The sequence below is a fragment of the Emys orbicularis genome, chromosome 7, assembly GCF_028017835.1.
Source record: "Emys orbicularis isolate rEmyOrb1 chromosome 7, rEmyOrb1.hap1, whole genome shotgun sequence".
NCBI classification, from domain to species: domain Eukaryota; kingdom Metazoa; phylum Chordata; order Testudines; family Emydidae; genus Emys; species Emys orbicularis.
This window is the reverse complement of record NC_088689.1, coordinates 36,409,231-36,422,747: the sequence shown is the minus strand read 5'-3', so window position 1 is coordinate 36,422,747 and position 13,517 is coordinate 36,409,231. Positions and strand designations below refer to the sequence as shown.

At 39.5% G+C, this 13,517-nt stretch overlaps 1 protein-coding gene across 1 annotated transcript in view; it reads right to left on the bottom strand.

The window, feature by feature from the left end:
* SGMS1 (sphingomyelin synthase 1) overlaps nt 1–13,517 on the bottom strand; it is a 209,203-nt gene that overhangs the window by 12,460 nt on the left and 183,226 nt on the right. The window contains exon 7 of the mRNA XM_065407676.1: nt 2,411–2,528. Within this exon, the coding sequence (XP_065263748.1) occupies nt 2,411–2,528 (118 nt within the window). The remainder of the gene's footprint in view (nt 1–2,410; nt 2,529–13,517) is intronic.

Below are 13,517 nucleotides of genomic sequence, written 5' to 3'. Positions count from 1 at the left end.
GGACCATTTAGAAAATCTGGACATGAACAAGTCCATGGGGCGGATCTAATGCACCCGAGGGTGCTGAGGGAGTTGGCCGATGTGATTGCAGAGCCATTGGCCATTTTCTTTGAAAACTCATGGTGATCAGGGGAGGTCCTGGATGATTAGAAAAAGGCAAATATTGTGCTCATCTTTAAAAAAGGGAAAAAGGATAATCCAGGGAACACGCTGGTCAGTCTCACCTCAGTCCCTGGAAAAAAATCATGGAGCAGGTCCTCAAGGAATCCATTTTGAAGCACTTTGAGGAGAGGAAGATGATCAGGAACAGTCAACATGGATTCACCAAGGGCAAGTCATGCCTGACCAACCTGACTGCCTTCTATGTTGAGTTAACTGGCTCTGCGGATATGGGGAAAGCGGTGGACGTGATATATCTTGACTTTAGCAAAGCTTTTGATACGGTCTCGCACAGTAAATAAAAATATACCTATCTCATAGAACTGGAAGGGACCCGGAAAGGTCATTGAGTCCAGCCCCCTGCCTTCACTAGCAGGACCAAATACTGATTTTGCCCCAGATCCTTAAGTGGCCCCCTCAAGGATTGAAGTCACACCCTGGGTTTAGCAGGCCAATGCTCAAACCACTGAGCTATCCCTCCCCCCATAAGACTTATATACATAGTACTCTTGCAAGCAAGTTAAAGTAGTATGGATTGGACGAATGGACTACAAGGTGGATAGAAAGCTGGCTAGATCGTCGGGCTCAACGGGTTGTGATCAGTGGCTCGATGTCTAGTTGGCAGCCGGTATCAAGCAGAGTTCCCCAGGGGTCGGTCCTGGAGCTGGTTTTGTTCAACATCTTCATTAATGATCTGGATGATGGGATGGATTTCACCCTCAGCAAGTTCGCGGATGACACTAAGCTGGGGGAGAGGTAGATATGCTGGAAGGTAGAGATAGGGTCCAGAGTGACCTAGACAAATTGGAGGATTGGGCCAAAAGAAATCTGATGAGGTTCAACAAGGACAAGTGCAGAGTCCTGCACTTAGGACGGAAGAATCCCATGCACTGCTACAGGCTGGGGACCGACTGGCTAAGCGGCAGTTCTGCAGAAAAGGACCTGGGGATTACAGTGGACGAGAAGCTGTATACGAGTATGCCCTTGTTGCCAAGAAGGCTAATGGCATGTTGGGCTGCATTAGTAGGAGCACTGCCAGCAGATCGAGAAAAGTGATTATTCTCCTCTATTCGGCACTGGTGAGGCCACATCTGGAGTATTGCATTCAGTTTTGGGCCCCCCGCTACAGAAAGGATGTGGACAAATTGGAGAGTCCAGCGGAGGGCAATGAAAATGATTAGGGGGCTGGGGCACATGACTTACGAGGAGAGGCTGAGGGAACTTGGCATATTTAGTCTGCAGAAGAGACGAGTGAAGGGGATTTCATAGCTGCCTTCAACTACCTGAAGGGGGGTTCCAAAGAGGATGGAGCTAGGCTGTTCTCAGTGGTGGCAGATGACAGAACAAGAAGCAATGGTCTCAAGTTGCAGCGGGGGAGGTCTAGGCTGGATATTAGGAAAGACTATTTCACTAGGAGGGTAGTGAAGCACTGGAATGGGTTACTTAGGGAGGTGGTGGAATCTCCATCCTTAGAGGTTTTTAAGGCCCAGCTTGACAGAGACCTGGCTGGGATGATTTAGTTGGGATTGGTTCTGCTTTGAGCAGGGAGTTGGACTAGATGACCTCCTAAGGTCTCTTCCAACCCTAATCTTCTATGATTATATGTGGCAATGTGCCACAATGGGGAAATAGAGTTTAATGTCGAACTAACTTGCAATGAAGCATCCTACCTGAGTTCAACCAACTGAAATGAAACATTGTGATTTCAGGAATGATGAAAGATTTTGTTTCAATTGAAAAAGCAGAAAACATTTTGATATTTCTGAAAAGAAGTTTTTTGGAATATTTAATTCTATGAAAATTTTTCAAATGTTAACTTTTCAGTTCAGGATGAAAACATAAATGCTGAAATACTGGAATTTCCCATGAGATGGAAATTTCAAATTTTGCTCAGCTCTAGAAATAAGCTACAGTGGTATATGGCACCTTTACGTCAGTAACTGCATCTCATTATAGGATGAATAGATTCCACTATCTCAGTAAAAAAAAAAAAAAGTCAAAATAGTTAAAAATCGATACAAACACTGCACATTAGGCCTGAGAAGGGAGTGCTTTGCATTGTTCGACAGCTAGCACTCGAGTTGACAAATTCGCAGCATCGACGATCTGTGGAAAAAAAAGTCCCTGCCATTCCAATTTATATGAGAGTTACAATCAAGAAGGCTGTTCACAGTTATTAAGGATCTCTGGCGTGTGGAAAAAAGAAAAAGAACAGAAGCTACAAAATGGAATTGCAGTGAGAAAAACTTACCTTTGGAGAGCAGTTGAAATGCATACCGGGTACTGGCAGTGTAGTTACATACATCGTAATACACCGATATAGGTATAGTGTGCCAACTATACAGAAAAATCTTCTGCTAATAATAGATCTGGAGACAGGGAAAAAAGTGTCATTCTAAGGAAACAAATTCTGCCAAGATTTGTCTAAAAACCATGAAAGGCATCAGTCCTAGAATATCATGTTGACAATTCAAGCTCAAGCTTAATAATGCTTTATACATCTACATCAGCTTTCATCTAAGAATATTAAAGAACTTTGATCTCCCATTTTACAGGTGCAGAACAGGCACAGAATGCAATTAAGATTACACAGTAACTCAGTGGCAGAATTAAGAATAAACCCCAAATTTCTGCCTTTTAGTCCTGTGTTCTAAACACTAACCTATGATCCTTTCATACCACCATTCCTTATAAATACAAATAACTTGTAGTTTAAAGGTAGCAAACAAAGCCAGTCCAAAACTAACATAGGTTTCAAGCCAGAGGCTGAATTCCTTTAATCTCTGCAGAGTATCTCTGCATCTACAAACAGTGAATTATCTTCCAAAAGGAGCAATCATATTTGATTTATTCATATACATTAAAAATGCTTCTCATGAAAGAGAATCAGCAATTCAAAATACAGAAATACAATTATTACAAAGCTGAATTAGACCAACCAATGACAAATGGAAGTTATTTACTAATATTGGAAGTTCTTTGAGATATGTGGTCCGTATCTGTATTCAACACGTGGATATGCATGAGCATGCATCCGAGTCCGGACATTTTAACGAGCAGTGTCCATTGGTCCTCATATGTGCAGTAGGTCTCCTTGTGCTTCTGAGTGAGGATATAAAAGGTAGTGCTGGTTGACGTCCCCTCAGTTTCTCGTCTCACAGTGAATCCAACCAGACCAGAAGCAGAGGGGACGGAGGGCAGGTAGCGGAATATAGATAGGGAGTGGAGGGTAGACCTCAAGTCTTTTAATGAATGAAGAGTCATTCATTTTCTCATTAAAGAGGTTTGACTCATCTAAGGGAAGGGCCTGCATAGTATTCTTCACTTCCCTGGGAAAGCCTAAGGATTGCAACCAAGAATCCCTCCTCATAAAAACACCAGTGGTCAAGCTTCTGGATGCTATATCTGTTGCATCAACTTCAACCTGAAGAGCTCTTTTTGCCACCAACTTGTCCTCCTTTAGAAGAAGGCTCACCCAATCTCGATGGGCTCAGGGGAGGAGTGCATCTCTTATGGACAGTCCTTGACAGGGATCTCTCCTTGTGCCCATGAGAATGCCCTTTATTATTATGGGAAGCCCTGAAGGAAGAATCTTTGGAATTTGAAACTGAAGGCTCTGCTCCTAGGCATGTGCTCATTTATTGAGGCTGTTGTACTGGAGGGTCTCCCTGGCCCAGATCAGAGGGGTCTCAGGGCCTTCTCCATTAAGGGTTTCCGAAGGTGAAGCTCACAGGATTCGCAATTTATTGGTGGAAATGATTGACAGACACAGAAGAAATATGTGTCTCACCCAGACAGCAGAGACAGCATTGGTGTTAGTCATTGACAGAGAAGGATCTAGTGCAGGAGATGCAGTTTTGAAGCCTGGGACTTTGGGCATAGACCCAGACCGCAGGGAGGTAGTCCCCAGTCCTGGGAAGCAAAGTACACAAACTACACTAAAAATGTAGCTCTACTAAGCTAAAAAGAATAACTATATACTATTTTATCTGCAGGATCTCTGAAAGCTGAAGAAAGAGAGGACATTGAATTCTGACTCTGGACCATGCAGCAGTAAGGAACTGAGGGGGCGTCAACCTGTACTGCCTCTTCTGCTCTTGCTCAGAAGCATGAGGAGACCAACTGTGCATATGTGGACCAAAAGACACTGCTTGTTAAAATCTCTGAACTCAGATGCATGTGTGTACCCACATGAGGAATACATATAGGAACCAGCATTTGAAGAAGAACTGGAGGTTTAAATACCATGGATCCACAGTGGCCTCATGAAAACACAATCAGTCACATGTTTTAAAATTTACCTTTATAATTACACCTGCAAGTTTGAGTGTGAAAACCTGATAATTAGCTGCCACCCTAATTTGAATGCACAAGTGCAAATTCATGTTAAACGTGAAATGCAGGCTTTGCAAGTACCAACTGCACACAAAATACAAGCATAACTTTAGATTACAGGTAGAGGCCAGCCCAAAATTTGGCCCATTTAGGCTTCTGCTGTCAACTTTCACTGTAATTATAGTAGTAATAACTATAAGAACAGTAGCAATAATATTAAATATTAGCAAGCATATATATGATCCATCAGGATTAAAGCCTCACTGTGCTGAGTAAGAGAATCACTCAGATATTCTCAAAAACAACTGATAAAGAATAGAGGAAAGAAATTTAACATAGAAGGAATCTGTGAAGAACTGGTACAACCTTGTTAGTTACATGTTATGTTGGTTTTGCTTTTGTAAAATCATCAGCATTTAAAACTGAAGAAATGATGGCAAACTAAGCTTGCAGTTTCTTATCCAGCTAAAAGTAGAATGCATGGGTAAGATGAAACATTATCCTTTTTCCCATACTGTCTCTACTTGCCATACAAGGCCCCAGGTATGTTACTCTATAATTATCTACTTCCCATAGAATACTTTAAGAGAAGCTGTCTGCAAGAAGGATCTATAGTAAACATATTGAAAAGTTATCCCCTCCCACTCTTGCTGCTCTCCTTCCCCAAAACTGTCTGTTAAAGTAAAAACTATGTACTTAAGTAAGGATTCCTAAAGTATTTACTTGTGACTGCTTTCAAATTTCATTTTTTTAAAAGCACTTAATCCAGAAGCAAACTGAGCTCTCTTGAAACTCACAAATGGCTGACAATTTGATTTTTAATGGTTTTTGGCAGAGTCAATTAGTTGCAGTATTATTGATCTGACTACAGCATGACTTAACAATGCTAGATCAATATTATAAAAGAGTTTTACTGATTTGACGGAAAGATTTCAAACAATATATTGTGCATACACACGTTTCAGACAAAGAACGATTACTTCCTCTTGAAACAGTAAATATTTTTGCAAACAAGAATACACTAAAAAAGGCTTAAGGTTGTACTATCAGACTATATTCTCCATGGATGTAACTATTGCAAGCTAGGATAATGGCATTATTCCATTAGAGAGATCAATTTCACTAAGAAGCAAAGATGTTCTACTCAAGGCTGAACATCCCTTTTATTAAACTATATATGGCTCTCTGATTTCAGTTCTATTTAAACTAACTGGTTTAGCAGACTCTGGGGTAAAGAGACAGAATAAACGGTAAAAGGCAAATGTAAAGTAAAAATTCAGTACCACTGTTTTTCTGAGGCTGCAAATGCTGACAAGGTTGCTGCAACTATTTATAACATTATAGCACACCAAAGGAGAGAGACTCAGACAATACTTTTAAGATCACTAATTAACAAATGGCTACTAACTTGTAATATACTTCTGAGACCCAACTGTGAGGAGTTGCACTAGAGTGTAATGGTTTCTATGCATTGTATGTAGATAGTTTAAATTACAGGTGGATTCTGCAACCCTTCCTCATACTGAGTAGAGCTGTGCCAATTCATTTTTTGGTCTGCTAATAGTTCGGGGGAGGAGGGGGAATGTGGCTCTGGTTGAATAGAAGCCAATTGTTTTAGCATTTTCAATTAATTGAAGAAGTCTGAAAACTTTAATTTAGGGTTGAACAAAATGTTTAATTTGGAGTATTTTTAATAAAAGCAAAAGAAATTAAGACTAGATTCACAAAACCCTTGATATGCAGTAGTTCAGTGATTAGGGCATTCACCTGCGATGAGAGAGAAAGGGATTCCAATCGCCACTCTGGAGCTGGGACTTGAACCTCCATCTCCCCACTCCCCCAGATACGCTAAGCACCAGGCTATTGGCTATTCTGAGGAAGGTCTCTCTCCTGTTGAAACTGTCGCACTTTATACAAAATACTTACATATTTATTGGGATAGAGAGAATGACTCCATAGCTCCAATGGTTAGGGCACTGGGCTATTGGGCATAAGGGGGGCAGCACCACCACTGTTTTTGCAAATGGTACTTTAAATCCCATTGGGAATCTAGCCTGAAAAGTCAACATATTTTATGCATATATGAAAAAAAAAAATACTCCACTGCATACACGTTTCTCTTTGGGAAGAGGATAAGAGAACAAACACATGACAGACATTAGTTACGATGCTTAAAGCACTACTGGCAGGCACACAAATACTATGGCGATGAAGTCAGTATACAAATCTACACACAATAGAATAGAATCCTCTTGTATAATGCTATCGATGCATGCATCACTAGTGGGCAAAGTTTGCTCTTTAAAAACAAAAAACAAAAAACCCAAGCTAAATTAATTTACATTTCTTAAATTTATGAACAGAAATGTCAATATTAAATTCAGGATGGTTCAGGGTTTGTGGCTCTAATGAGCAACATTTTCAAAGACTTAATTACCAGTTAATGAGTTAATGATAGTATAGAGTAAGTAACTAAATACTATTAATGTTGGCCAAAAATATCCTCAAAGTTCTATATTAATTTTCCATTTTTATATCATTATATATGACAAAAGCTAAAAATTAAGCCTCTTGGCTAAGTAGCTTATTCATATGCCATAGCATTATTGTTGAGAAAACAAAAACTAGTCAAATTAGATTATCTTCTTGTTAAATATATTTAGGATTAAATCTATTTATTATGGTTTACTAAAGTTAACAAAGGAATAACTAATTCATGGGGAAGCATGATTTTCTAGTTGTTAGAGAAATCGTCAGGAAACTTGGAACCCCAACATATTTTCTGGCACCAACTCTCTACGTAGGTTTGAGCAAGGCTCTGATTCAGCAAAGCATTTAAACACATGCTTAACTTCCCTAAAAAGGGATGCTTTCCTGAGCTGGACCCTGAACTTCAGTGCCTCACCTTGCCCATTCAAAAATGGAAATAATGTTTAAGGAACAAGTCAAAATGTCATTGATATATTAACATACAACCTATGGTATATCAGTGACTTCCCAGTTATCTTCACTATCCAGTGGAATAATTATGCCTATTAATGTTTTTTTCTTTGTCTCCATGGTTACTTTGTCATCTCAGAAGGTCAGGGAATACCTCTGATAGTTTGCCTGAGAATAATCCAAACTCTCTTTTAATTATTAACAGCTATAAAGGTAAAAGGCAATGAAGGAAGTTGTATTATAAATATCCTACTTATGATGTCAAAGATTTTTGGTCTCCTTGTTAAAAGGCTAATCACTTGATTGAGCATATAAGGGTTTGGAATACTTACCCAAATGCCAGGTTTTTAAACTCATAACATAGCTCTCAGAATCTTCTTCCTCTAAAATGCTCAATTAGTTATGTTTCTATAGGGAGAAAAGTTTAGCCACAAATCTAGGAGGCAGCCAACTCAAAGAACTGTGGTTCATCAAGATGTTGCAGTCAGTGTGCAGCCCACACTATAGGTGCACATGAGCCTCATGCACACAAAATCAGATTTTTTTTTTTTTAAATCAATGTGCCTCCTTGTGCTCCTCTGTGTGGTCAAAAGGGCAAAGAGGCTATGACCCTGCCTCAGTTCCCTCACCATTCAAAAGTTGTGATAGCTAAAGACTCCGAAAGTGGAGATGGAAGGTAGGTTGTGGAATCCACACTGAACAACAGTTTGAAGAACCAGAGTTACTATAGCGAATGTAACTTTTCTCTTGAGTAGGTGTCTGTGGATCCCACTGTTGGTTACAGTATCCGCTTAGGATAGTGAGAATGAATAGTGCCAGCTAGATGCAGTATTGTAGCCATGTCGGCCCAAGGACATTACAAAGTGGGTGAGGTAATATCTTTTATTGGACCAACTTCTGTTGGTGAGAGAGACAAGCATTAGAGCTACACAGAGCTCTTCCTTGAAAGTTTCTCTCTTACCAACAGAAGTTGATCCAATAAAAAAATATTACCTCATCCACCTGGTCTCTCTAAGCTGACACTCTCTAGTGTCAGGTCTAAGAGTTGAACAGTGATTGTAGTACTGCTCTCCTGAATTTGGCATCTGGGCTAACCATTAGATTCAATGCATAATGCTTGATAAAGGTCAGTGGGTTACTCCACATTGCTGCCTGGCAGATCTCAGAAGCAGGCAGAGGATGTTGTTTGAGCTGTGGTGGAGTTGGCCTTGATGTTCAGTGGGAGCGGTATACAGTGAGATATCTTGTGTTGTCCTCATAAAAAACAAAATAGTAAAATGTGAACTATAGCCTATACTTAACAATAGTTACCTTTCCTATCTAATTAAGTAGGTCCTTCCTACCCCACCCCAAGATCAGTCTGTTGCAGAGCTGATGGCTTTACAGAAATCAGGAACCAAACTTTCAGGAAAACACCTCCATGCCACAAGATGTTTTCTCTGTGAATGGATTCAGAGTGCTTCTGTGCTATAGTGAAACAGTCTTTTATCTTTATTTATAGACAGGGTGAACCCCAGTCTGTTGTAATGTTTCTTTTTTCACTTCCAAGTGGTTTTATTTGTTTGCAATTGTCTCTGATAGTTTTCCTTTGATAGTCTAGTCAACAGAGCCTTGCATTACATCATCGGCTATCCAGGGAGAGGTGACAACTCCCTCCTCCTTGAATGGGCCATCCCTGAGATATATTACTCATTGGTGACTAATTTTTACTCTAAGACCACAATGCATACTTTCAATATAGGTACATTAGTCCTTAAAATATTGCCTGTACATACATCTCAATAATTATGAGTCTTGATAAGTTACGTGCTTCATGTAGATACCTTACATGTTACCCCTTATGGATAAATATCCTGCAAGTTGGGTTTGGCAAAGAATTGTTGGTAAAGAACAAAAGACCCTTTGCCAACGGGCCTCTGTGTCACACACCTCTTATTCTTATGGAACCACATACAGTTCTGGTGTGAAGCCACTGAGGAGCCTGATCTCCTTTGGAGAGGGTGATATGCTTCGTGACATGTGGGAGGATGGTCCTCTGCAAGGCCAGTGTGGCCACGTTGGCATATTGTACAGGTACTGGTCAGGTTGGGGTGAGCTGCTCCAGTGCCACTCCTGCTCCAGCTGGGGTGGCACTCTGACTGGGGGCTTCCCAATACCCTCCTTGGTGGTCATTCTACAATACCCGAGAAGAGGAATCTCTGCTCTAAGCTAGTAAGAAGGAATATGTCAGCAATGGCGAGGAGGAATATATTTCCTCATCAAAGGGCAGCACCAAGGGATGGTATGGGCCCAGTATCTGGCACTGCTATTTCAAAAAAATCTTGTGCACATGCATGTGCACAGTAGGCTCGACACTGACATGAATTCAAAGAAAATAAATTATAGTGTGCGCGTGGGGGGTTGTCTTCATTTATAGGACAAAGTGATTCAGAAATCAGTACTACTATGCTTGCTAGATTTTCATTGAAAGTTCTGTGACAATACATGGAATTATTTTGAACCAGTGTTAACTGTACTGTGCTATCAGAAGTTAATACTGTGACAGAATACACCCCTGTATTCACACCCTACACACTACTGTAATAATCTTTGTTCAAGATGTGCCTTGTGAGGTATCATTAGAAAACTCATAATCTGTTGGTCAGTACTATCCTGATAAAATATGCATGGCAACATCATATGTGGAGTTATACAATTTCCCTGTATGATGTTATTAACACATTCCAAACCCAACAGCCTCACCCTGGCAGAAGTCAGCAAACAGGTCTGTCCTAAATAAAGGAATATATGTGTGCCTTAATTTGCATTTAAGCAGTAAACAGAGTCATCAAGCAGGAAGGGGAAATAAAGGAAGCTCAAACAGGTGGGGGAAAAGAAGCCAGCCAAGAATGTCCTTCCCCGCAGACTCTTTATCTACTGGTTCTCAGCTGAAAATGTTTTTCAAAAAGGGGGCCTGAAACTATATAAGGGAAGCACAAACACCCCAAGGCAGCCCCAACCTCCCTGCCCATCACATTCTATACACCTAAGACAACAAAGGAAATAGCCATTGGACTCTCAGGGAGGTGAGAGGGGGCTTCCTGACCTGAAAGAGTTTGGTCAGTAATCTTGCTGGAAGATTACTGTGGTGAGAAATTTTGCTTGAATCTAATATGGTTTGTTAAGTTAGGAACTAAAAATTGTTTTATCTTTGGTTTTTTTTGTAACCATTTCTGAATGTTATGCCTCATTACTACTACTCACTTAAAATCTCTCTCTTTGTAGTTAATAAACTTGTTTTGTTGTTTTATATAACCCAAAGTTGAAGTGTCTGGGTAACTATTTAAGATAAGAGGCTAATGTATATTATAGTGTATACCCTGCAGTATAACCAAGATGTGACTGGAAGGCTGAAGTTATACAAACACATCTGAGAGTGGCCTGCATGCTGGTGGCTGGTTGTGTGCAGTCCAGTTTGGAAGCTACAACTGCTAGGCACAGCAAGGCTCCCCAGGTTACAGGGCAGGGGTGACACAGCCCCCCACTGGTCTGGATCATACCCTGGTATGTTACAAATACCCACAAACAAAGCTGGAGAACAAGACTGTGTTAAATCTCTTCCCCACACCTTCCTTTGTATATATGTAGAAATGATTTGGTAATTTACTAGTTTCAGAAACAATTGTAAGAATAAATGGGGCTCAGGCAATTTACAACATAAAATGGGGCACTATATGCTTTTCTTTTAGGAACACAGCACTCACTGGAAATGTAATGGAGTTTCAAGTATAAAATAGTATATTAAATGGATAAAGTGTCAAAAGGAAAGATTGCTCAATTAAATCATTATGGGGGCACTTTTCAAAATGAAAATGAATGTATTTTTTTGTTACCAGCAATAGAGCAGAAAACTTAATAATATGCCCAATACCACACAGAGTGATGGAAGTATACCAGAGTTTGAAACACCCATAATGTTTCAAAAGTTTTCTAAGAAAACAGCATAATTAAAAAAAAAACATGTACCAAAATCACAAGTTTTGTATTGTAGCCTAAAAGCATAAGAAACCCTGTTTCTTTAAAACTCTATTTTTCCATTCTGATCTTCAAGAAAGAAGTCCATCCATTCAATATAATACATTTCCATGAGGGCCAAAGATGTGTCCTTATTTTCCTTCACAGATATATCTATTAATAATCATCAAATGATAGCATCTATACACCTCTCATCACCCACATTTTCAACTTTATGTCATGTCCATGCTGGGCATGGTAGCTGTTCAGCAAGAGTAGGTTTAAACCAGAGCAGGTTTAAATTGCAAACAACTTGGCAACAGATCAAGTATAATTACTTGACACATTACCATCCCAGGCAACGACTGGGGGTAGCAAGGCACATCTCAAATATGCATGGAAAGAAAGTAACATCTAGGGAGGCAATACAAGGAAAATTCATCCTTTCATTTTCTGGAAGTGTAGAAACTTTTGATCTGTAAGGCCACAGGAGACAACCAGAAAATGGGAATTGTTCCTGGACACCAGGGAGGACGTGGGAGGTTGGAAGGTCTCAAGTGTAAAGTTCTCTCTCCTCCTTAGGCTAGCTAGCTGATAGGGGCTTTGGGGCAGTTGATACCCATACTGATTTGTATCCACATTTTGTACCATAGCTCCTTCTCCCCTACCCTTTCGAAAAAAGGAAATATGAATGAAACTGGCACAATCACTTTAAGACCTATAAAATGAAAAGAGAGACTCCATGAAGCCACTCAAAAGCAGAATTGAGAGCTATTCTTGACGATGTCTTTTGTAAATGTATAAACAAGCTATAAAACAGTCCATAGCTCACTTCTCTCACTAGAAGGGCAACTCCTGATCATATTTTATTCTGTTCAACATATAGTGTACATAAATGTAATCCGCATATATGAAGCAGGTACTTGTGCACAGCCTGCATGAGCATCTTGGAAATTCGGCATTAGATGAAGGGATTCATAGTATTTTGGAGAATATTTTTTAAAATAGCAGATCCTCCTGAAAAGAAGTTGAAGATAGCAAAAGAGCCTTTTGGATGATAGTACTCTTTAAAATGGTGCATTGTTTCAAGAGCTGGAAGTCTGAATATAGTTTTGTTTCCATGGGAAACAATTAACTATTCATACAAATGCCACCACCGACACCAAAGAGCAGAATAGCAAAACAGAGGAATGGGAGGAGAAAATTCCTCCCAGGCTAGTAGCTGAGTAAAATTTTATTGCACTGAATTTTCCAAGCACCCATATTTTGTTCAGTGTAATGCTTGAGAACATCTGGAAGTCATTCTCATGCCCACCCACCCTCTAATGTTGGAAAGATCTTTATATATGTTGGCAGAAAAGCTGGAAAATTACACAATTATTTAAATAGAATTTTTTAAAAAGAGATCTTACCATTTAAAGGGTACTCTGTCAGAAGTCTGATTTTAAAAAAAGAGTATACAAATTCAAATTTGACAGTATTTCTTTAAATTGGAGTTGCTCAGATTAATCCGTGTAAACTTTCCTGGAATTGTACTCCTAATAGGAATGCAGGAAATTCCCTAGCAAATCAGAGTTATTGCCCACCACGTCCGTTTTCCTGTCTCTGCCAGTGGTCAAGTACCCAGACGTTTCAGAGGAAGCTTCAAAAAACTCTGCAATGGACAACTATGGAATAATCTGCCCACAGATAAAGCTTCTTTTTCACCACGTTAGTGGTTCATATCTATTATTTCGTATCTGTCATTTTTTAGTGTTCTTGGTTCATATCTGTTATTTTTTAACCTATCTGGCATAACTGCAGATATTCTCATTTTATATAGAAATGTATAATTTCTTTTTTGAATTTTGCAGAGATCTTGGTCTCAATCATATCTTGGGTCAGTGAGTTCCACAAGCAAATATTCACTATGTATTAAAATATTTATTTTAATCAGTTTTAAATTGATTGCCTTTCAATTTAATTGGATGTTTCCTTGTTCATGTATTATGAGAATAATGTCCCGCTCCATTCACTATTAAATATTTATATCATGTGTATACTTGCTCATCTTCTCTTAACTGAAGAGTCCTAATTTTCATGCGTATACT